Source organism: Arvicola amphibius, chromosome 11, assembly GCF_903992535.2.
Source record: "Arvicola amphibius chromosome 11, mArvAmp1.2, whole genome shotgun sequence".
Taxonomy (NCBI): Eukaryota; Metazoa; Chordata; class Mammalia; order Rodentia; family Cricetidae; genus Arvicola; species Arvicola amphibius.
Genome location: NC_052057.2, coordinates 38,727,985 through 38,752,198, shown reverse-complemented (window position 1 = coordinate 38,752,198; position 24,214 = coordinate 38,727,985). Strand labels below are relative to the sequence as shown.

Here is a 24,214-nt window from a genome sequence, read left to right as displayed (position 1 = left end):
CCGGCTGGTTTGGTTGGCTTTGGTGCTTCTCTGCCTTCTGTCTGCAGGTAAGGGCCTCCTGGAAGATGAGCGTCAGCGGGCCGGCTCAAGCAGAACTCTGGGGGTCCCAAGAGCTTTCGGGTATGCAAGAGAGGAAGGAGTGATTGGTCTCGACTCAAGCACATCCCTCCCACCGGCCACAGTCAAGAGCCAGGGTGCACAGCGCCGTAGTCGCCACTGGAGGGGCGCTAATGAAGAGAGGATGACAGGAGAGGAAGAGAACTACAAGTCCCAGCATGCAGTGCGCAGCGCGGCTTCCGCAGAGGCCGGCTGTGCAGTGGAGCCGGGGGTCGGCCCAGATGCTGCGGGCTGACCAGGTGAGCGTCTGGCGTAGGATGTGAGTGAACACTGGAAGTGTGCCCCGGCGGCCGGGCATGCCGGGACGGTAGGCCTCTGAGAACCAGCTCGCCCGCCCTGGCGGACCTCTGGAGCCCGTGTCCACCCCGGACCGTACGTCCGGACGTGACGCCGCAGCGGAGGAGGAAGGGAGAGGCGGGGCGCCGCGGTGACGTCCTCCCAAGATGGCGGCGAGAGAGTGAAGAAACTGTTTCCCTTGGGCGGCTACCGGTGAGTGCCGCCCTCTGCCCGGCCCGCGGTCCTCGCGATCTTGGCTCCCGAGGTCCTGCGTGGCCTGGCGCCTCGGAGGTCGAGCGCGTTTCGGGGTGAAGGAGCTGTCCTAGGAGGGGCAGCGTCCGCGGTGGCTGGAGCTGCAGCCCGTGCCGTGGGAACTCGCGGGACTGCGAGCTGGGAGGAGGGCAGGGCAGCGGAGGCCCGGGCGGACTGGCTGGGGCTGTCACCCGGCGGCTGCCAGGCTGGCCGCGGGCAGGCGAGGGGTGTGTCCGCCTCTGGGGAGTGGCGGGGCCTTTGACAGCCCTGGTGTGGTCGGGGCGTTCCCGCCCCCCTAGCACCTGCCTAGCGCTAGGGAGGAATCGCCCCGTCTAAGCCCACAGGTTTCAGTGATCAGAGAGCAATTAGAACATCTCGCATCGCGTTCTTATCCCCGCTGCCTCAAGGAGTCATTTCTTAGTTTATTTGTTTAGGCACCTTCAGGTAAATATTCCTGAGCTTGAAAGTTTGAGGGGTCAACTCTAAAAGTTTAGGATTTTAAGACTTTTTTTTTTTTTTTTTACAATTCATGAAATTGACTTTGTTCGCCATTATTTATTGCATTGGCGTCCTAGTTCAGTAAAACAAAGACAGTCACTGCGTGTGTTTGATGAGGCTGTGCGGGAGGGGGATGGAGGCGCAAAGCAAGAGCTCTCTCTGTTAGTCCTGTTTAGCCTTTGACCCTTCTCCACCCTCCCCTACCTCTGCTTGGGTGGATGTCTCATGAAAGCTGATGCTTATTGACTTCACTGTCTCTTCTTGTCTTTCAGATCAAGGGTAAAATTCTGATACCAAAATGCAGTATTGGCACCACTGTGAGCGCCTTTTAGAGAGACTGAACAAACAGCGGGAAGCGGGCTTTCTCTGTGACTGTACCGTAGTGATTGGAGACTTCCAGTTTAAGGCGCACAGGAATGTGCTTGCCTCCTTTAGTGAGTATTTTGGTGCGATCTACAGAAGCACTTCTGAGAACAATGTTTTTCTTGATCAGAGTCAGGTGAAGGCTGACGGATTTCAGAAACTGTTGGAGTTTATATATACAGGAACTTTAAATCTTGACAGGTAAAGTACACGTTTTTTCCTCAGTTATGAAAGCTAGTCAGATGGTCTTTAGAGCTACAGTGCATTCATAGTTTCCCATTCGCTGCACACTCATCCTCTCAGTCTTGATGTGCACCATATATACATGCACGTATATATGTGCTTATATGTGTGTATGTGTATATATGTGTGTATATACGTATACATAGTATATACAATACTCATACACTCACATGACGTCAGTAGCTCTGTTTAGGATGAAAAGATGTTTGATAATCACAAAAAACACACCTTAACATCAAGAGTTCTGTCCAACGTACTTATTTACTCAAAAAAAGATCTTTATTTGAATTTTGCAAATGTGAATTTTAAATGGTAGATTCTGAGTGAATTTCAGTTTCCCATTGCTTTTGGGCTTCATGGTTCTCAGGCCTTCTGCTTATGAGGTGTTTGGAGTAGAGTGTTGAAAGGACCGCCTCTGGGCTCACATCCTGGCGCCTTCCATTGCAGCTCTAAATAGCCTTGCACAGAGCATCCTGACAGTGGTTCTAGACCATCACTTTGTGTGACGATGAGGAACATGAACTCTGTTGCTGTTGTTAACCTACCCAAAGCCTAGTCAAGCCAGAGGTTTGTGTGCTTCTCTAAAGACTCTTAAATATTGGGCTCCAGTGGCGCCTCTAGTGGTCAGGTGCCAGCCATGCCAGCATGCATAGCTGATTTTGGGTCCCCAGCACCAACACTAAAGCATTTTTGTAAGAACAGTGTGCTAGGGTGGGCACAGGTGGTTCTCTGGAGCCCACTAACCAGCCAGCCTGCCTAGTGGAATCTGTGAGAGACCCTTTCTCTTGTGAAGGTGAGGAGTAGCAGAAGGGGACACACAAACACACGTGCATCTGCATGTATGCGTGCACATGAATGCACAGGTACTGCTGTGTCAGAAGATGCTGCTGCCCCTTCAATAGCAAGTAGGTTCTTTTTTTTTTTTTTTTTTTTTTGTTTTTCGAGACAGGGTTTCTCTGCAGCTTTTTTTTTTTTTTAAGAGCCTGGCCTGGAACTAGCTCTTGTAGACCAGGCTGGCCTCGAACTCACAGAGATCCGCCTGCCTCTGCCTCCGAGTGCTGGGATTAAAGGCGTGTGCCACCAACGCCCGGCCAGCAAGTAGGTTCTTTAGAGTCTTATCGTATAGTTATATTGTGTCCTTCTATACAAATTAGACTAATAGTGATACATTCCTAGTTGTGGGAAAAAAGGTAGAGAGGGCAAAAACAAAGAGAATTTGGTCAGATTATGCATGCTTTCTTTCCTTCGTTTTTTGTAGGAAGCATGAACACGAGTAGAGTATTGATTGACAGAACAGACTTACAAGTCAGTCATGGTGGTACAGGCCTTTAATTCCAGGCCAGCCAGAACTACTAAAAGAAAAAAAAAAAACATTGCCGGCATTGGAATTAGATCTTCCTGGCTGGGTGGTCCTATATCTCCTTTAATAAGCCCTTTCTGGGCCTCAGTCTCCTCGTAGCTGTGAGGTGGTCATTACTATTGGTATTGCTTTAGAGGTGAAATGAAGACTTAACTTGAAGCCCCACCTTGCAACAAGCGTTAGTTTACTTTATATTTTATCTTCTTTCCTCTTGGCCCTGTTTGCTTCTACATTCCTCAAATGAAGATTAGAAGGGGAAGAACTGTGAGATTCTGCTGCCTACTGGAAAGCACTGTTTTTGTACAGACCACCTCTGCAGATGTATGCATGTACACAATTGAGATCCTTTTCTTGTGTCTTGCAGCTTATTATGAGAATGTACTTTTTTTTTTTTTTTTTTTTTGGTTTTTCAAGACAGGGTTTCTCTGTAGCTTTGGAGCCTATCCTGGCTGGCCTTGAACTCACAGAGATCTGCCCCTGCCTCCTGAGGATTAAAGGCGTGCGGGGAGAGTGTGCTTCTTATGTATGCTAGAACCAAAATGCTGTTTAATTTTTTTTTTTCTGAAAAGGAAGTATTCATGTTTTTTACTTGTTTTATGGGAATAATAAGCAGTGATAAATTAATCTCCCACAGTTATTTAAAAGTGGTAAATGGTTAGTTGGACGTTTTGATTGATTGCTTCTGGTTAAAGATTGTAGTATATTTATTTAGTAGTAACTTCAGAGCAGTAGATTTTGACTTTAATTTTTACCTTTTTAGTTTCCTTTTAACTTTTTCTTCTTGTTTTGTTTTTGAGACAGGATCTCATTCTGTGGCTTAGCGTGGCCAGAAACTAGCTCTGTAACTGAGGATGACCCCAAATACGGTCCCTAGAGTGCTAGGATTATAGACACACTCCTCAGCCTCAGTGCTGGGATTAAAGGCATATGTCACCATCACCTGGCTGGTTTCTCTTTCTTGATTAACTATTTATTAAAAAAAATTCAAATTGACTTGAACATACTGGGAGCACCTTTCTTTGTGCCTTCATGCAAAGAACCAGTCTAAGAGAGCAAATGTTTATCTCTCTCTCTCTCTCTTTTTCTCTTTCTTTCTTTCTCTCTCTCTCTGTGTCTCTTTCCTGGTGAGTGGTGTAATATTGTGAACCCGGCCTGAAGTTTAAAAGATTTATGCTAAAATAGAAAGGCCATAATATTTAGCAATTAATTTAACAGGGCTGGAACAGTTAGCCAGGGTTCAGCAGTTAAGAACAGGTACTGCTGAAGGACTCTAGCAGGTCCAAGCATCACAAGGCACCAGCAGGTCTTGACCTTCCCCCTTCTGTCTCTCTTGCTAAATCATTAGAGTACATTCCTAAAGCTAGCCACCAAGGTCCATTCCCTTATTTGGCCACTTCCTTATGCCAAACTCAGTCCTGAGGCTGATCATTGAGATCAGCAATCCAAGTTTATATTTGTCTACACAGTCAGGACTTACCAAGTCACCCTAGTACTAATTTCCCATTTTTTCCTTAAAACCGCCACTGCAGAGACACCTGCTGCTGTCTTTGCCCCATCCTGAGGCAGACACCTCCCCCATCTCCTCAGGGGTAATAAGATCTCCTTTGTACTGAGAATTTGTTCATGTGTTTAGTGCCTACTCTGAGGTCCCCTTTTCATTGATGCCATGACTTGGTCTGGTTTACAAGCTCCCCTCTCCTGAATTAGTTCTCGCACTTTCTGAACCATCTGGCACCTGCCCTCTTCATCCAACAGCAGCCAGTTGGTGAGTTTTTTCTTTTTTTAAAAAAAAAAAAATTTACTTATTTATTTGTTTATTTATTATGTATACAATATTCTGTCTGTGTGTATGCCTGCATGCCAGAAGAGGGCACCAGACCTCATTACAGAGGGTTGTGAGCCACCATGTGGTTGCTGGGAATTGAACTCAGGACCTTTGGAAGAATAAGCAGTGCTCTTAACCTCTGAGCCATCTCTCCAGCCCCGTGAGTTTTTTCTTACTAGCCATCCTGACCGTCTCCAGGACATCAGGTGATGACTGTGGACCATTCTGTGTGCCTGCTCTGCCTTGTGGGGGTGGAAAGATGTACCTCATCATGCTTTTTTTTTTTTTTTTTTTTTTTGGTTTTTCGAGACAGGGTTTCTCTGCAGCTTTAGAGCCTGTCCTGGAACTAGCTCTTGTAGACCAGGCTGGTCTCGAACTCACAGAGATCCGCCTGCCTCTGCCTCCCGAGTGCTGGGATTAAAGGCGTGCGCCACCACCGCCCGGCTCATCATGCTTTCCAATATGGCTGGCAGGCACATTCCATTCAGTTTAGCTTGGCTGGAGGTCATTCTGCAAAAATCCGGTGTCTGTTCCTAACAATTCAACAAATCTGTCGATGGGTCCCTGGATTTCTTTTCAGACCATTGTGCCTCCTTCTTGGTGGCAGAGCTTGGGTGACAATCCCTTCTTCCCAATGACCTCCCTATTAACCACACAAGACCCTGGCTCACCAACCACCATTAGTGATGAGATTGGCTCAGGAATTTCCCGCTCAAACCCAACATTACTGCTGCATCGTAGCACTCAAGAATGGCCCTTATATCCCCTAGATTATCAACAGAAGGGAGCTTTGCAGTCTCTGTGGGATGGAGAGACTGAAGGAGGCTCCCTTTCACTCTTCTCCCTCCTAACCTCCCTCAGAGATTCTGCGAAGCCCTCTTGCCCTTACACCTTCTGTTCCCTGTGTTACATCCTATTGGCCATCGAAACTGCTGCCTCCTACCCAAAGCCAAACTAAACCTTTGGTCCCACCGATAAGTGTTCCCCCCTCCCCACATTCTATCCTCTCTCTGCTTGCAGCCACCTTCTGTCCAGTCCCTTCACCTTCCCCTCTGCCTCTCATCTTGACCCAGGCTGCTCCTCTTGGTTGGCACCCTCCTCCCACTCAGGTTCAATTCTGGATTCTCCTAGATGTCCTGCTTCTTCCTATTCTCTCCCTTTTATCTACAGTAAACCTTCTCTTCCACCATACCTAGGAGCAGTCATGTCCTTCCTTTTTTTTAAAAAAATTTATTTTCATTCAACTGCTCTTGCAGAGGACTCTAGTTAATTAAGTTCACAGCACTCAGGGTGACTCACAACTTTCTGTAAGCTCAGCTCTAGAGAAATCGGATGCTCTCTTCTGTTTCTGTGGGCATCTGCACTCAAATACACTTTCTCTACACATGCACATAATTAACAAAAATATATCTCATTAAAAACCTTATTGTTTCATGTGTATGGGTGTTTGTTTTAGCCTGTGTGTATGTCTGCATCACTTGCATGTCTGGTGCCCCTGGAAGCCAGAAGAGGGCGTTTGGATCCCCTGGAACTGGATGAGCCACTCTGTGGGTGCTAGGAGTGAAACCCAGGTCCTTTGGAAAAGCAATCAGTGCTCTTAATTGCTGAGCCATCTCTCCAGCCCCCCCCCCCCCCCAAAATGAGTGTCTTTCTTTCTCTCTGATAAAAAGGGAGGGAAAGAACATAGTAGAAAATTAAGTGATTGTAAGAGCTAGTTTGCCCTGGTTGTTTCTTGGTTCTAACAAGTTACTTAATTTCTTTGGATCTCTTGGTAGGGGTGGGAGCGACAGAGGGGGGTGCGGGGTGGGGAGTGTGGGGGGGGTCAGCAAGGGAAGGAGGGAGGGCGGGAGAGAATGTGTGTTTGTATTGATTAGGATTGAACCCAGTGCTTCTTGTTAAGCTACCCACGCATTCTCCCACTGAACTTCCCCAGGCACAGCATTGAGAATTGTTTACATAAGTAACTGACCTTCAGTGACTATCCAAAAGATGAAAAGGAGTTTGGGAGCACTGTAGCTTAAAACATAACAAAAACACCTTTAAAAAAAAAAAGATTTGTGCCAGGCTGTGGTGGTGCATGCCTTTAATCCCAGCACTTGGGAGGCAGAGGCAGGCGGATCTCTGAGTTCAAGGCCAGCCTGGTCTACTAGAGCTAGTTCCAGGACAGGATCCAAAACTACAGCAAAACCCTGTCTTGAAACAAACAAAGATTTTTTTTTTTTTTCCCCCGAGACAGGGTTTCTCTGTAGCTTTGGAGCCTGTCCTGGTACTAGCTCTTGTAGACCAGGCTGGTCTTGAACTCACAGAGATCTGCCTGCCTCTGCCTCCCAAGATTTGTTTTACTAATTTTTTTTCCATGTCTTTGTGTACATGTGGATGGCCTTGGAGGCTAGAAAAGAGCACTGGGCCCTTAGGAGCTTGAGCTACCTGGTGTGGTACTGAGAACTGAACTGTAGTCCTTAAGAGCAACAAGAAGATCAGTGTTTGAAGTAAAACTCTTGATTGCTTTTTTTCATCCAGTGTCTTAACTGAGATTATAAGCTGTGGAGTAATTTGTGGAGATTATTGTTTTGGCATTATACAGTTAGTAAGTGACCTAATGCTATTAGTTTTTTTTTGTTTTTAGAGTTTATTTGACCTTATCTGTTTGGTGATTCATTTGATGGAACACAAAGCACAAATATACTTTGAGATTTAGTTAAATTAAGTGGTAAGCTTTGTTTTTATTCTATGGAAATATGTATAATTTAATGAAATGTTTATTGTCAGTGGTGATGCTGTAACATACATATAAAGTACATTTTCTGATATATGTTTGGGATACTTACACTTTTATTTTTACAAATGGAGAATCAATTCATTTGTAAAGATTCATGATATATTCTAAAAATTACCACAATGAGCCATAAGAAAATAATTTCTTGAATAATATTTTCTTATGTAGGGGGGAGACTCAGACACAATATATGCCAGAAGTTGATATGTAATAAGCTTAAAAACTTGAATGAATTTTCCCAAAGAATAAAATATTTTCACTGGGGAGCCGGGCGGTGGTGGCGCACGCCTTTAATCCCAGCACTCGGGAGGCAGAGGCAGGCGGATCTCTGAGTTTGAGGCCAGCCTGGTCTACAAGAGCTAGTTCCAGGACAGGCTCTAGAAACTACAGGGAAACCCTGTCTCGAAAAGACCAAAAAAAAAAAAAAAATATTTTCACTGGGGGAATAGGTTTTCACATTCACTCATACGGCTCTTTAGCCTACAATGAGTTGAAAATAATTGTCATAAAAGACATTTTAAACAGCCAGAAGAACACTAAATGAGGCAAAAGTACAGCACAGTGGAACTCTTGGAGACAGAGTGTGACTAGGTGGTGGTCAGAGATTAGTGCACATGCAGGATAGTCTTGGAGATTCCAGACAGTCAATGCATTGATTATTTTTTATTTTGCTTCAAATTTTATCCCCTCTTTAAAAAGCATTAACAGTACTGTCATCATTATATGTTTTCAACTATACTTGGAGCCCTTTTACTGAGTTACAAGGAAGAAAGCAGAAGAGAGACTATGTTAGTGAACCAAGTGACCCTTGGCACAGTGGCAGGCGGGGAGTTTCCTCAAGGGTGTGCGTATCTGTATGTTTAGATTAGCTTGAGATGTCACCCTTCAACTTCATTAGCAGTTTTTTTTTTCCTTTCGAGACAGGGTTTCTTGTAGTTTTGGAGCCTGTCCTGGAACTAGCTCTTGTAGCCCAGACTGGCCTCGAACTCACAGAGATCTGCTTGCCTCTGCCTCCTGATGCTGGGATTAAAGGCGTGTGCCACCGCCGCCCGGCCATTAGCAGTTATTAATATCAACTAAACTCTTGTTTTTACAACTGAGGAATTTTAAGCCAGCAGTGTTGCCTCACCCTGGTTAATTCATAGAATGCTAGACCCAGTGCTAAATATAGCAGTCACCCTTGTCTTGTACTCCTGGTGGATGGTCAATTTGACTGGGATGTTGAACAGTGTGGCTTGTCTCTCATACAAAGCTAATGTGATACACTTTCCTGGCAGTAAGCTGAGCTAGAGAAAGGTCAGCACATTCAAAACCCTTGTCCCTCCCAGTTGTAGTTCATGGGCCAGCTGCATTAACCTAGCAGGGAGTGCATTGCAGCTGCAGATTCTCTGGCACTATTATTGATGCCCGAATTTTGTCTTCATTAACAAGACCCCTTGATTATTCATATTGACAGTAAAGTGTGAGAAGCATAGTTAAAAATACCTCTCAGAGCAGAAGGGAGAAGTGGGAAGTAGCTTTCACTGAACCCTGTTGCCAGACTGGAATCTGAAGAAGCCTCAGAGGAAATGGGAGGAAGCAATGTATTGTCAACAAAATTAAAAAAAAAATTAGCAGGGCATGGTATGCATGCCTTTCATCCCAGCACTCAGGAGGCAGAGGGAGGTGAATGTTATGAGTTTGAGGACAGTCTGGTCTATAGTGAGTTTCAGGTTAGTCAAAACTACATAGTGTCACCCTGTGTGTGCTTTTGTGAGTGCAGATGCACCCGTGTATGCCACAGCATACTTGTGGACATCAGAGGACAATTCTGGGACTAGTTTCTTTTTCTTGCTGAGGCAGGTCTTGTGTCTGTCTCTGCTGTAGGAGCGCTGAGATGCCAGGTATGCACCATCGCATTGGATCTTACATGGGTTTTTGGGTCTTTGGGCTTGCTCAGCTAGTGCTTCTACCTGTGGAGCCAGCTTGCGGACCACCAACAACCATTTTTTAATTCAAATGTTTTTGTTTTGTTTGTTTTTTGTTTTTTAAGCAGTCAGAAAAATATAACATTTTGTTATTGTATAATGGTTCATCAACATCTATAAGTAGGCATTCTTTTTATTTTTTTAGTATCTATAAAATCAGAGATACCTGTTCAAACATTCTGTCAAATTACATTTTATAAATTTGTTACTTAGTTTAAATCTTTCCAGAATTCTGCTTCATTATTTCTTTAAAAGGCATTCAGGTGTATGTGCAGTTGCTTCAGGTTTTCCTTTTGATGAATATTGTCATCGAGCCTTGTTTCCTTACAGCTGGAATGTTAAAGAAATTCATCAGGCTGCTGACTATCTCAAAGTAGAAGAGGTAGTTACTAAGTGTAAAATAAAGATGGAAGACTTTGCTTTTATTGCTAGTCCCTCTTCTACAGAAATATCTAGTATTACTGGAAATATTGAATTGAATCAACAGACCTGTCTTCTAACTCTTCGCGATTATAACAATCGGGAGAAGTCAGAAGTATCCACAGACTTAGTTCAGGCAAATCCTAAACAACGGGTATTGGCAAAGAAATCGTCTCAAAGTAAAAAGAAGAAAAAGGCTTTCAATCCACAGAAACCAGGACAGAATAAAGCAGCGCAATACCCCAGTGATGTTTTAGAGAGTGCGCCTGTGGAGCTGTTCCTAGATACAGGTAAGTTGTCCTCTCCTGGAGACGAACAAGCTGTCCAGGGAAATGATAATTCAGAACTCGAGTTGACCTCAGTTGTGGAAAATACTTTTCCAGCACAAGATATTGTGCAAACTGTTACAGTCAAACGGAAACGCGGCAAGTCACAGTCACACTGTGCTCTGAAAGAACACTCCATGTCTAACATAGCCAGTGTGAAGAGTCCCTATGAACTGGAGAACACTGGCGAAGAGCTGGATCAGCGGTATTCCAAGGCCAAGCCAATGTGCAACACGTGCGGGAAGGTGTTTTCAGAAGCCAGCAGCTTGAGAAGGCACATGAGAATACATAAAGGTGTCAAACCCTACGTCTGCCACTTGTGTGGAAAGGCTTTTACTCAGTGTAACCAGCTGAAAACACATGTAAGAACTCATACAGGTGAGACCGCTTTGTTTTCCTGCTCTGTGATGGCTTGTGTTGTTTTGGTGTCTGTTCTGTTTGGTACTAGGGATTGAGCCCAGGGCCTCCACTGAGCACACCCTGTGCTACTAAGTTGCATCTCCAGCCGGTAGAGATATTAGCATACAGCATTGATGGCCTTTCCACTAAATTGGCCATGTTCTTTTATTTGTAAAATGTTTTAGCATTAGACTCTTAAAATCTTATTTGTAATTGTAACCAAGTATTAACAGCTCGTTGTTATAGTTGATACTTTAAGTTCTAGTGCATCAGGTTCTTAAACCATTTTCTCTTATAAGTATAAACTTGGTCCTAACTCCAGGCCCTAGCTGGGTATTGAACCTAGGGCCTTGAACATGCTGTGCAAGTACTCCACCACTAAGCTATAGCGCTTCACCCTTCCACTGACGGCTTTTTTATTTGAGACAGTGTCTGGCTAAGTTGTTCAAGATGGCCTTGAACTTGCCTTGTAAGTCTTGGATTTGCAGTGCCCCTGCATCAGCCTCCAGAGTAGTTAGGGTTTTAGAGCTGTGCCATTAGACCTGGCTTGGTTCTAGCTTTTAAAGTATTTAACAGAGACAGTATTAAAACTCAGTCCAATATTTATGTATTAAATACTTCTTTTTACTTGTTCCTAGACTTCATTGGTTTTTGAACATCGTTCTCTATCAGCTTCTCTGTTTATTTGTTTTACATGACCTGCTGGCAAAGTGTGAGCATCAATTAGTACACATAGTACACATTGTGTTTTATACGTTTTTCTTGCCTTTCACTGTTATGATGAATTTCTTTCCTACTAGTTAGTGTTCCTTTCACTGTTATGATGAATTTCTTTCCTACTAGTTAGTGTTTTCAGTAGTCTGGAAGGACATCCCATTTGCTTTTGTTACTTAGAAGTTACCATTTTCTCTGAAGACAAAAACCAGTACTCTTAAAGCCTTCAAAGTTGATAACTTTAGCAAGTTAAACAGGATTTTTTTTTCCCTTCCTAATACAAATGTTATTGTTCTTTCAGGGGAAAGGCCATACAAATGTGAACTGTGCGATAAGGGATTTGCTCAGAAATGCCAGCTGGTCTTCCACAGTCGCATGCATCATGGTGAGGAAAAACCCTATAAATGTGATGTGTGCAATTTACAGTTTGCAACTTCTAGCAATCTCAAGATTCATGCAAGGTAAAAAAAATGAATAAAAAACTCCGAGTTGTTTGATCTTTAAGTAAGTTAGTTAATTATTGTAATCTAATGAGTAATTTTTTTGTTTTTTGAGATGAAGTTTCTCTGATTAACAGCCCTTGGCTGTCCTAGAACTCCCTCTGTAGACCAGGCTGGCCTCGAACTCACCAAGATCCACCTGCCTCTGCCTCCCAAGTGCTAGTATTAAAGGCATGCGCCACCACCGCCCAGCTTGGGTGGGTTTTGTTGTTGTTGTTGTTGGTTGGGTTTTTTTTTTTTTTTTTTTTGGATGAGTACATTTTTATGAGTGCCCAGAGCAAGCCTCATATTACACCATGCTGATGATTTTATGCTTGCCCTACCGAGATTTCACCTTGCTTTCATCTTCCTTGCTTTTCCTCATTCCTCTCTGTTGGAATGGGAGATGTGCTTTGGAATGTGTGTAAGCTGTGTTTTCATTTTTACAAGTGCTCACAACTCAATTGCCCTAAATCTCTGAGGCTTTAGACCTGGACTTCTGAGAGATTCTCTGACTCTTAGAGATAGATGAATGCATTCGCATGGGAGATGGGCTTGAACATTTAGGGCTGGAGGTAGAATTTAGTTTGGATCTGAAATACTTCCCGGATTCTCATTTCTGGAAGGTATAGTTCCAGTACAATGTTCAGGATGACTTTTGGGAAAGTGGCTCTGACCTAATGAGAGATTTAGGGGAGGTGACATTTTAGGTGTTAAGACCTAGCTAAATAACTGAGTCCTAGGCCTATGGGGATTCTGTTTTGCCTTGCCCACCCCCAGAAGCTCTTCCTCTGCTTTTTCCTGGTTGCTGTGATAGTGCCACCATGATCTCCCAAGGGCTACAGTAGACTCTGAATACCTCTGTCTATGGGCAAGGTGCCTAGTACTTTATTCTCAAAGCAAATGAACTTACATTTTCACTTTTCACTCTGTAGCTTTTGATGGGTAAAATTTGACCAGTTTTTACCCTCTTTGTTGTTGTTGTTTGTTTGTTTGGGTTTTTTTGTTTTGTTTTTTTGTGACAGGGTCTTGCCGTATAGCCCAGGCTCATCTCAAAACCCAAATCCTCCTATTTCTCCCTCCTGAGAGCTGAGATTATAAAAATATACCATTGGTTGGAATTTTTGTTTGTTTTGTTTGTGGTGGTAGAAATTAAGCTGAGAGTCTCTAACATGCTAGACACGTGCTTTACAGCTGAGCTCTGTTTCCCGCCATTGACTTCATTCTCTCTGTGCAGGTGTGTTCTTTCTTAGGCCCTACTTATCTGCACTTCTTTTCTAGCCAAACCTCCAAGGTTTTCAAAAGTCCCACTTTGCCTTTACTTGCTGTGCAGCCTCGAAATTTCTTCCAGTAGAATAGTTAAGTCTTTTTTTTCTGTATTTTTTTTTTTTTTTTGGTTTTTCCAGACAGGGTTTCCCTGTAGTTTCTAGAGCCTGTCCTGGAGCTAGCTCTTGTAGACCAGGCTGGCCTCGAACTCAGAGATCCGCCTGCCTCTGCCTCCCGAGTGCTGGGATTAAAGGCGTGCGCCACCACCGCCCGGCTCTGTATAATTTTTTTATTGATATTTATTGAGCTCTACATTTTTCTCTGATTCCCCTCCCTGCCTCTCTCCTTCCCCCTTCAATCCTCTCCCAAGGTCCCCATGCTCCCAATTTACTCAGGAGATCTTGTCTTTTTTTTTTTTTTTTGGTTTTTCGAGACAGGGTTTCCCTTCCCTGTAGTTTCTAGAGCCTGTCCTGGAACTAGCTCTTGTAGACCAGGCTGGCCTCAAACTCAGAGATCCGCCTGCCTCTGCCTCCCGAGTGCTGGGATTAAAGGCGTGCACCACCACCGCCTGGCCGAGATCTTGTCTTTTTATACTTTCTACTTCCCATGTAGATTATACTATGTAAGTCTCTCTTAGTGTCCTCATTGTTGTCTAAGTTCTCTGGGATTGTGGTTTGTAGACTGGCTTTCTTTGCTTTATGTTTAAAAACCACCTATGAGTGAGTACATGTGATAATTGTCTTTCTGAGTCTGGGTTACCTCACTCAAAATAATGTTTTTTAGCTCCATCCATTTTCCTGCAAAATTCAAGGTGTTGCTATTTTTTTCTGCTGTGTAGTACTCCATTGTGTAAATGTACCACATTTTCCTTATCAATTCTTCTACCGAGGGGCATTTAGGTTGTTTCCAGGTTCTGGCTATGACGAACAATGCTGCTATGAACATAGTTGAGCACATGTCCTTGTGGCACGATTGAGCATCCTTTGGATATATAACCAAAAGTGGTATTACTGGGTCTTGAGGAAAGTTGTTTCCTAATTTTCTGAGAAATCTCCACACTGACATCCAAAGGGGTTGTACCAGCTTGCATTCCCACCAGCAATGCAGATGTGTTCCCTTTCCCCACAGCCTCTCCAGCATAAGTTGTCATCAGTGTGTTTGTTCTTGGCAATTCTTGCAGGTGTAAGATGGAATCTCAGAGTTGTTTTCTCTGATGACTAAGGATGTTAAATATTTCCTTAAGTGTCTTTCAGCCATTTTAGATTCCTCTGTTGAGAGTTCTCTGTTTAGGTCTGGACTCCATTTTTTTTTTTTTTTTTTTGGATTATGTGATCTTTTGGCGTCCAATTTCTTGAGTTCTTTGTATATTTTGGAGATGAGACCTCTGTCTGATGTGGGGTTGGTGAAGATCTTTTCCCATTCTGTAGGCTGTCGTTTTGTCTTGTTGACCGTGTCCTGTGCTTTACAGAAGCTTTTCAGTTTCAGGAGGTCCCATTTATTAATTGTTTCTCTCAGTGTCTGTGCTGCTGGGGTTATATTTAGGAAGTGGTTCCCTGGGCCAATGTGTTCAAGTGTACTTCCCACTTTCTGTTCTATAAGTTTCAGTGTGGCCGGCTTTATGTTGAGGTCTTTGATCCATTTGTACTTGGGTTTCGTGCATGGTGATAGATATGGGTCTATTTTCATTTTTCTACATGTTGATATACAGTTATGCCAGCACCACTTGTTAAATATGCTTTCTTTTTTCCATTTGATTTTTTTGCTTCTTTATCAAAGATCAGGTGTTTGAAGATGTTTAGGTTGATATCTGGGTCTTCTATTCAGTTCCATTGGTCCTCCTGTCTGTTCTTATGCCAGTACCAGGCTGTTTCCAGTACTGTAACTCTGTAGTTGAGTTTGAAGTCAGGGATTGTAATGCCTCCAGAAATAATTAAATCTTTTTTTTAATTTATTTATATTTTCTCTATGAGTGCTCTGCATGCCAGAAGAGGCCATTAGATCCTATTATAGATGGTTGTGAGCCAGCATGTGGTTGCTGGGAATTGAACTCAGGTCCTCTGGAAGAGCAGCCAGTGCTCTTAACCACTGAGCTATCTCTCCAGCCCCTGAAATAGTTAAATCTTTAAACCCAGTTCAGAGTCTTACAGCATGGATAAAATGTACATAGGTTATTTGCCAGTCCTGGCAGCAATGTTTTCTTCTACAACTCGTGAACACGGTCTTTGTTGTCATTTTCCCTTTGCTGTTTCTCTCCTCCCCAGCCCTTTCTAAAAATTGTGGTCCAGTGGACCTCAAACTTTTACTATTTCCTCCTCAGCCTCTTGAGTGTTGGAGTTATCAGTATGCATCCCTCAATCTACTTGTCCACATTTCTGTGAGAATTATGGTCTTCTGAATTTGTATCAGAATGACCCACTAAGCTCTTCTTGTGTCTTCCTAGAACTTCCCTAACCTGTATCTCTAAAGTTTCCCTAATTCCTCCTAAAGTCAGCTCTAAACGCTTCTGGACCACATTGTGAGAGACAGTCCCAGTGAACTCATCACTGGGACTCTTGTTTTCTGTATACCCAGCTGTTCCTGAGGCAATGTCTGAGGCAGCTACCCTAAGATGGAAAGATTTCTGTTGGCGGATAGTTTATTGGCTTCATAACTCTGGGCCTTAGGTAAAGCAAACCAGTATGACAGAGAGGGTGTGGTGGAAGCCACTGCTCATCTTATGGCAGCCAAGAAGCAGAAGCTAAAGAGGGGACTTGGAACAAGATAGATCTTTCAAAGGTATAATCTCAGTGACCTACTGCTTCCAATGAGGCCATACCTAATATCACCACAAGCTGGGAACCAAGCCTTTGCACTTGGCCTTTAGGGAGCATTCTAGATTCAACTATTATTAACACTTGGAGTTGGGATTTGTTTTAGTTTAGCTAAAACAAATTGAACATTCAAATGACAGAAGGAAAACGAGATATATATGCACAGATGCTATAGGTAGGGTGCAATGATATGGAGCTTTTCTTTCTTTAAATTACATTTTTATTTTATGTGTGTTTGTGTATACCTTTATTACAATGGATGGCATGCCTGTGGAGGCCAGAGGACCACCCGAGGGAGTTGGGAACCCAATGATCATACTTAGGTTGCAGCAGGCCCCTCTGCCGACTGAGCCAACTCCCTGGCCCCAGATTTCTTGTGATTTAGTAAACTATGAGGCAGCTGTCGGCTGGGTGTGCAGGTGGATGAGGAAGTGCTGGACGTGAGGAAGAGCTCTCAACCAGTAAGATGGACTGGCAGAGGAACTGCTGTGTTTGGGTTTTGGTAATAACTGTTGTGCTGCTAGTTGCTTTTTGTCAGCTTGACACAAACCTAGACATGTAAGAAGCTGGAATCTTGGTTAAGAACATTGCCTTCATCAGGTTGCTTGTAGGCAAACCTATAGGTCATTTCCTTGATTAACCATTAATGGGAGAAGTCTGTGACCAACCAGATGACTGTGGTTGGTGCCATCCCTGAGTGTGTAAGAAAGCAGGTTGAACAAGCCATGAGGACCAAGCCAGTAAGCAGCTCCCCTCCATGGCCTCTGCTTCAGTTCTTGCCCTGTCCTCCCTCAGTGATGGATTGTGATATGGAATAGAAGCTGAAATAAACTCTCTCCTCCCCAAGTTGCTTTTGGTTATGATCTTTATCACAGCAGCAGAAACCCTAAGACAACTATATAATGATGATGGCAAAAGTTTTTTTTAACTTATTTCAGAACTATTGTTTTGATAACTTAAAAAATGGGGGGTGGGTTTTACATAGAAACAACTATTGAATTTAAATGTGTAGTCTTAGCCTGTTAAGATGAAATAAAATGCTGCATGAAAAACTATGTAAAAAATACTTGATGTATGTACTGACCTCTAGATTGCTCTACTTACCATTGTATTACTTTCTGTTTACTAACAGGAAGCACAGTGGAGAGAAGCCATACGTGTGCGATAGATGTGGGCAGAGATTTGCCCAAGCCAGCACACTGACCTACCATGTCCGTAGGCACACTGGAGAAAAGCCTTATGTGTGTGACACCTGTGGAAAGGCATTTGCGGTCTCTAGTTCTCTTATTACTCATTCTCGGAAACATACAGGTAAGAGTTACATACGGAGAGACTGGCTGCAGTAAGCATACAGATAAAAGAATGGGAATTGGGCTCTTACCAAAGGTAGATTATAGACCTCTTAGATATCTACATTGGTATTTTTGGAGCTATGTTCATGATTTTCACATAACTCTTAGATTAAATACAAGGTAGGTGACAGTTTTATCTTGTAGCTTAGGCTTGTTGAAGTAGGATAATTGTGAAGATAATATATGAATTGAATTGAGACATGTTTTTATGAGAAGAGAAAACCTCGTTAACCTTTTTTTTGAGAATTTATCTCCTTTGAATAAGCGTGTGAAGGGGGAATTAAGCTGGAGGTGGGTTAGACAACTTGTTTTGTGACCTGGGACCTCCTTTGCATAGACACTCTGAGATGTGGAACACAGACAGATGCATCAAGTGTGAATTACCAGCTCTGAAACAGAGGGACCCTGAGTTTGTAAGGTGCACTGCTAATGATCTTCCTTCTGAAACTAAGGGAGCCTGCGTTTGTAAGGTGGAATGCTGATGGTCTGCCTCACATGTTTATATTCTTGGATAATAAAGTAGAAGCAAGATTTGAAATGTGGCTTACATTTTTTTTATATATTTTATTTTTTTGGTTTTAAGAAACACATTGCCCAGGAGATCTCTTCCAGGAAAGATAAGACATTTGCAGAAGTAATGTTTTAGTATGGGAAAAATAATCAAGCTAGATAGATGATATAAAACTATAGTTTGTTATGTTGGATTACTGAAAATGCCTCTAAGATACAATGTAGAAAGGCTTTCATATAGATGATATTGTAAAAGCTTACTTTAGATCACTTGTAATTGATGATATTACATTGGTATAGTACGCCACTTCGCTATCTTTTATTTTCCATCTAGGTGAAAAACCATACATATGTGGTATTTGTGGGAAAAGTTTTATTTCCTCAGGAGAGCTCAACAAACACTTTCGATCCCATACAGGTCTGTGTTTAGGGAGAACGTATCATTTTTTTGTTCTCTCTTAATTCCTTTGTATGTAAACCTTGACTTTGAAACCATTGTGGGCTATATAGTTTCTAGTCATAACTTTGTGATAATAAGGTTTTAATGTATACATATCAGGATTTTATTTGTTCATTTCTTTATTTTTTAAAGTTGTTTAGAGTATAATTTAAACTTGGTTAAGAATTGTGTAGATTTTCCAAGAAATATGCCAGATGTCTATTAAACAATAATGTTTGTAGTAAATAAATAAATATATAAAAAAAATGAATAGATAACACCAGGGAGCTGTCAAAATTAGAAAGTGGTGTTCTTATATGCAAGTTTCCAGAATAGATTATAATATCAACATGTTTATTTTAACATGTAATATGTAAATAGTATGAAGAAAATGTAGACTATTAAAAATTAAAAGAAAAGAAATGCTACTTTTAAAACATACTGTTCATTTCTTTTCAAAAATTCTTGTCCAGAGTAATAGGAGGGTGTTGGTGAATTCATTTCAGCTCCTGTATCCTCATGTTCCTTGGTGTTGGGGTAAGGCATTACGTGGTTCTTCAGCTATCGCCCGACTCCCATAGTGCTGGAGAGCAGCCTCAGAGCCTTACAGGTGCTGGGATCACAGCCTACCTCTCCGCTACATCCCAGCCCAAAAAGTTCTTATTTGAAAGTACCTATATTGTAGAATATCACCAGTCTTTCTTAGAGGACTTCCTCACTGATGAGGTGTATGAGAGCAAAAATCATAGCTATACTTTTTCCTAGTTCTGTACCCAGATTTTAGCATATGAATGACATCCAGTATGTATCTGATAGCAGTAAAAAAGATGATTTTTTTGAGAATTTGAGATAATGAACATGCTTAATTTCCCTGAAATTGGCTTATACTTCTATAAAGTGTACCTTTGTGTCTAGGGTTCTCATCTCACTGTCACAACAAGTGATTAAAGTGACTTTTTCGCTTTATTTTTATAACATTTGATAGTTTTGTGTCTGCTGGCATGTTGAAAATACTGAGTTTTTAAAGTTCTTATCTTGTTTTTCAGGAGAACGGCCATTTATCTGCGAATTATGTGGAAATTCTTACACAGACATTAAAAATTTGAAGAAGCACAAAGCAAAGGTCCATTCTGGTGAGTGCATGTGCTTAAAGCCTGCGCTGCCCTGTGGTGGGGCCGGAGCAGGTCAAGAGAGGCATTTCAACAGTGTAAGTTAGACAGGTATTTAAACTAGATGTGGGCAGATGTGCTGGTTCATGCTCAGCATCTCAGCAGTCAGGTAGCTGAAGCAGAAAGATCTGAAAGTGAAGACCAGCCTGACTACAAATCTAGTGAAACCCTGTCTCAAACAACAGATAGAAATCCCAAAGAAAACAGGGCTCAAGGCTCCTGTGCTTAGGCCTAATAACCTAAATTCTATTCCCAGATCTCACAGAACAGGAGAGAACAATTTCCTGAGAGTTGTCCTCTGACACGCATATATACACTAACAAACACACACACACACACACACACACACACACACAAAACAAACAAGTAAATAAACTGAATTTTAGAAAACAAAACAGCAAAACATAGATATATACCTATAAAGTAGCTTTATAATTTACAGAAAATTTGTCTTTCCAGTTCTTTTGAAATATTGAACTTCAGTTTTTTAAAAAGAAAACATAAAATCTCCAGGGTCTGGAGCGATGGCTCAGCACTGCTGCTCTTGAGAGGACTGGGTTAGAGTCGCAGCACTGACATGGCAGCTCACAACTGTCTGTAACTCCAGTTCCAGTAGAGGGTTCTGATGCCCTTCCTCTAATGGCCCCACAGGCATCAGTTACACGTGCAGGCAAAACACTCGTACATATAAAATAATAATAATAATAAAATACTTCAACTATTTTCTCCTTTAAAAATATGATTTGCCAGCCAGGCAGTGGTGATGCACACCTTTAATCCCAGCACTCAGGAAACAGAGGCAGACAGATCTCTGAGTTTGAGGCCAGCCTGGTCTACAGAGCAAGTTCCTGGACAGGCTCCAAAGCTATACAGAGAAACCCTGTATCTTAAAACAAGCATATATATATGTATATGCATACATATGTACACACACACACACACGATTTGCTGCAAAGCATGGTGGCACATTTATCACACACTGAACTTAGGGGACAGGCAGGAAGATTGTGGTTCAATGTGAGCTACATGGGCATCCCTGCCTCAGAACAAACCATGACTTCTAAGTAGTTTCAAAAATGAAAGTTAATATAAGCAAGCTAAGTAGCATTATTCTCCAGAATGCAGTCTGGGTGATTCAGACAGTAGTTAGGAAGAAAAGAGCTATCATGAAGAAGAGCCTAGAAATGTGGAAGGAAATAGAACTCTGGTAGCTCAAAACTGCTCCATCAGTGTAAGCAGCCAGAGTGCAGACTTGTAGGCCTGTGACTCACTGTTCTTATGGCATTCTACCAAGATGAAAAGTATCGCACTATGGAGATGATGATAATGGGTGTGATAGAATACTTACCTAGCATGCATGAAGCCCTAGGTACAATATCCAGCTCCAAAAACTAAACATTGACAACCGCAGTGAGTGTTCAGCAGTCTATTTAATATCTATGGAGTACACATAACTGCAGGGCAGACAGAACTGAGCAAGAGCCTACAACCTGGATGTAACTCCAGAGATCTGACTAAATAAGATTGTCAGAATGGTAAATACAAGTGCTAAATAAGAGTTCTTCTGAAGCATTGGGATGAGCTTAAGTTTAACCTAGACATGGCAGCCCATGCCTACAGTCCCAGCAGTCAGGATGCTGAAGGAAAAAGCTGCTGAGTGTAAGTTCAAAGCCAGCTTGGGCTGCATGACAGTATCTAAAAAAGGGGAGGACTGTCAGAAAAGAAAAAATTTATTCTTACGAAGTTGAAGAGAGAAAAGTTCAGAGAATGGAGATAGCAGGATGGGTCAGTTCAAGTAGAAGACATTGTGATGAGTCACCAAGATGAGACAGCACAGGTTGTTTGTTGGCTGAGAAGACAGAATTGCAGCTTAGTGAGACAAGCGATGTGCTGTTAGCTGTCTGCCGAGGCTGCTGGAGTCCTGTCAGCATTTCTGGGGTGGCAGCAACATGTTAAAAGCAGTAGTAAAGTCAAGCAAAGGTGCATCTTTAGTCAGTGTGACAGTTTCTCACCTCAGGAGAAATGATAAGCGCAGTACTGCAGACTTAAGCCACAGAATAACAGGAACTGCTTGTTAAAATAGCCAGTGTACCAAGGTTTATTTACTTTAGTGCTCATGTTTGGAGGGAATTAGAAAAGTTTAGCTGAGCATTTAGCCTCAAGGAATGTCTAACCCAGTTAAGGATTTGAGGCATGACTGAGTAGAGTGTTAAACAAAAGTAAGAGGAATGGGTGCCACAGGGACGAATATGTAATTTGACAAATATGTAATAAGGTAGATGAGAAAAAGTTTACTCAGGTTTCAAATGGTTAAACCTATTTATGTACTGGTATTTGTGCTTGACTCTGCTCTTGAAGCCCAGATATGCCCAACACTAAGTATCAATACAAGCTTAAATCAGGCACATTGGTGAGAGAGAAACAGGTCGCACATGGGTTTGGAGACTAAATGTAATTTCTAGGACTTGTAAGTAGATTAGCCCACCTCAGACAAGTCTTTAGTTTTGTTAACAACAGGATACTTTCTGACTTCCATTTCAGGTGCAGATAAAACTCCAGATGGCAATGTAGAAGAAGGCCATGCTTTACGTGAACAGGATCCCACACAAAGAAGTCCTTTGTCAGAAACTCTAGACGTGAAGCCTTCAGAGATGACTCTCCCCTTAGCGCTTCCACTGGGAACTGAAGACCATATGCTTCTGCCTGTCACAGACAGTCATTCTCCAACGTCTGACACACTGTTGAGGGCAACTGGGAATGGATATTCAGAGCCACAGTTGATTTTTTTACAACAATTATATTGACTTTGAGAGCGTGGAACTGCTCAGACATCCCTGGTAGTAAACATAAACATCTTGATAATGTGCATATTCATATTACTCCCCATTCTTTTGAGCTGTGTGGCCATCATGTTATGTGTAGAAGTAAAAGCACCTGACCCTGCATCCCTCAGTGCTCATGTTGGTGTTGGCTCTCATTGTAAACAGCCTTTCAGGGAGAGACTTCCACTGTGGCAGCACTGTTTTGGGTGGTAAGTTTTAGACACTGTTAAAGCTGCCTTAATTCCATTCTTATTTTTGACTTCTTTGTTCCTGAGGTAAAATCTGACCTGTGGATTTTTTTTTATTGTTCTTTCCTAACTGTTTAAGCAAAATCTACAGTACTATCAACTTCAAAGTGTTTCTGTTTGTAAACCCTGTGGACCAGTACATAAACTGTTGGGGGGGGGGTTAAATTTCATATTTATACCTATGAAAATTTAGATACTAAGGAAGAATTGTGCTATTTATTAATATATTCCTTTAGAGGTAACTTTTCTAATAGAGCCAAAAAAAGTATTTCTCTTAAAACTCAGAAAAATGTATGTACATTTTTGTTCATTTAGAATGAACTTAGTACTCTGGACAAAGCCAATAGTCAAATCAGTTTTTGTTTTGAGTTGAGACTATATTTTTTTAAATAGATATTTGGTGTTTTTAAGTGGTCAAAAGACGGTTTTGAAATTTGATTCATTTTATATTTTATTAGATTTGTAGATTATTGGAAGTGAATATATAACAAGTTTGAAAATTTTGATAAGCCTATCTTTTATCGGATATGCACTTTTTAAAATAAATGTTCTAAAAAGAATTTTCTAGATATAAAACACATACTAGAAATCACTTGGCTTCTCAATTTGATATTATTGCATAGAAAAATCAAGAAACTTGAGTAGCTTGCCTAAAGCAACATACACACACACAAATAGGATTACTATCCTAACTTCAATTATAAGCTACACTTTTTGATTATCGGTTTATTTACCATTTTATATTTGAGTTTTCTACAAGTATGGGCTTTTAAATTTTATAAATCAAACTACAACTTTTGGTTGTTGGCTCTAGCTTCATAGTGGTCCTCTCATTCCAGGAGGACGTAGAGAATTCAGTGTCGCCCCATCCCAGACGCTTGCTGCCACTTTCCTTCATGTTAATTATTTCACTGCCTCACCCTTGTATTTTAAATTACAGTTTCAGAAGGTTAGTTCCCGTAGTGCTGATAAAAACCGCAGCTATTTCTCATTTCTGCCATGAGTTAGTTATGCTTACTTGTTTTCATGATTTAAACTACACTGAAATAAATTCAGTATGTTTACCAATATTGAATTCTTTAGTCATAATTCCCTGTTTGGGTCCAAGTCTCAGAAATGAGAAAGACATAATCAAAACACTCAGTTCTTATAGACTGAAGCAGCAATACCTTTTCTAGAGCATCCAGCGTTTTCACAGTAAATCACCACCAGCGAACAGACTTAACTGGGGAGGGTGAAATAACCACCTTGGGTAATGAACTTACTAGTTTACTGTTAGCTCAGAAATCTGTGTGTGTGTTAAATGAGCATTCCGAGTTTGAATAAAATTTGTAAGGTTATGAAATGTTCAGCTAATTATTCTGGTTTAAGATCTATAACAGTTTGCTGGAATGTAACAAAACTAAAGAAAATTTGAGAGTCAACCCCTTTTAACAAGTTTGCTCAAGTGGAGAGGTTATGTTTAATTCACATTTTCATTCATCCAAGCGTCTAATTCTTGGGGCCACCAACCAGCTCTCAAATAAAGACATGGAGACTTATTTGAATTATGAATCCTTGGCCTTAGTTTAGGCTTGTCCCAC

The 24,214-nt window shown here is 41.8% G+C and overlaps 1 protein-coding gene across 4 annotated transcripts; it reads left to right on the top strand.

The window, feature by feature from the left end:
* On the top strand, positions 1-23,971 carry Mynn (myoneurin). 4 transcript variants are annotated; one of them, XM_038347523.1, is made up of 9 exons: positions 1-606; positions 1,416-1,707; positions 10,008-10,387; positions 10,481-10,801; positions 11,838-11,997; positions 17,224-17,402; positions 18,288-18,371; positions 19,439-19,525; positions 22,103-23,971. In XM_038347523.1, the coding sequence occupies exons 2-9, from the start codon at positions 1,442-1,444 to the stop codon at positions 22,363-22,365; spliced, it is 1,740 nt and encodes a 579-aa protein (XP_038203451.1). In that variant the 5' UTR covers positions 1-606; positions 1,416-1,441; the 3' UTR covers positions 22,366-23,971. The 4 variants fall into 4 exon arrangements, with proteins under 4 accessions (XP_038203451.1, XP_038203448.1, XP_038203449.1 ...); XM_038347520.1 differs by having other exon boundaries at positions 10,008-10,801; XM_038347521.1 differs by lacking the exon at positions 18,288-18,371 and having other exon boundaries at positions 10,008-10,801.
* The last annotated feature ends 243 nt before the right edge of the window (positions 23,972-24,214 follow it).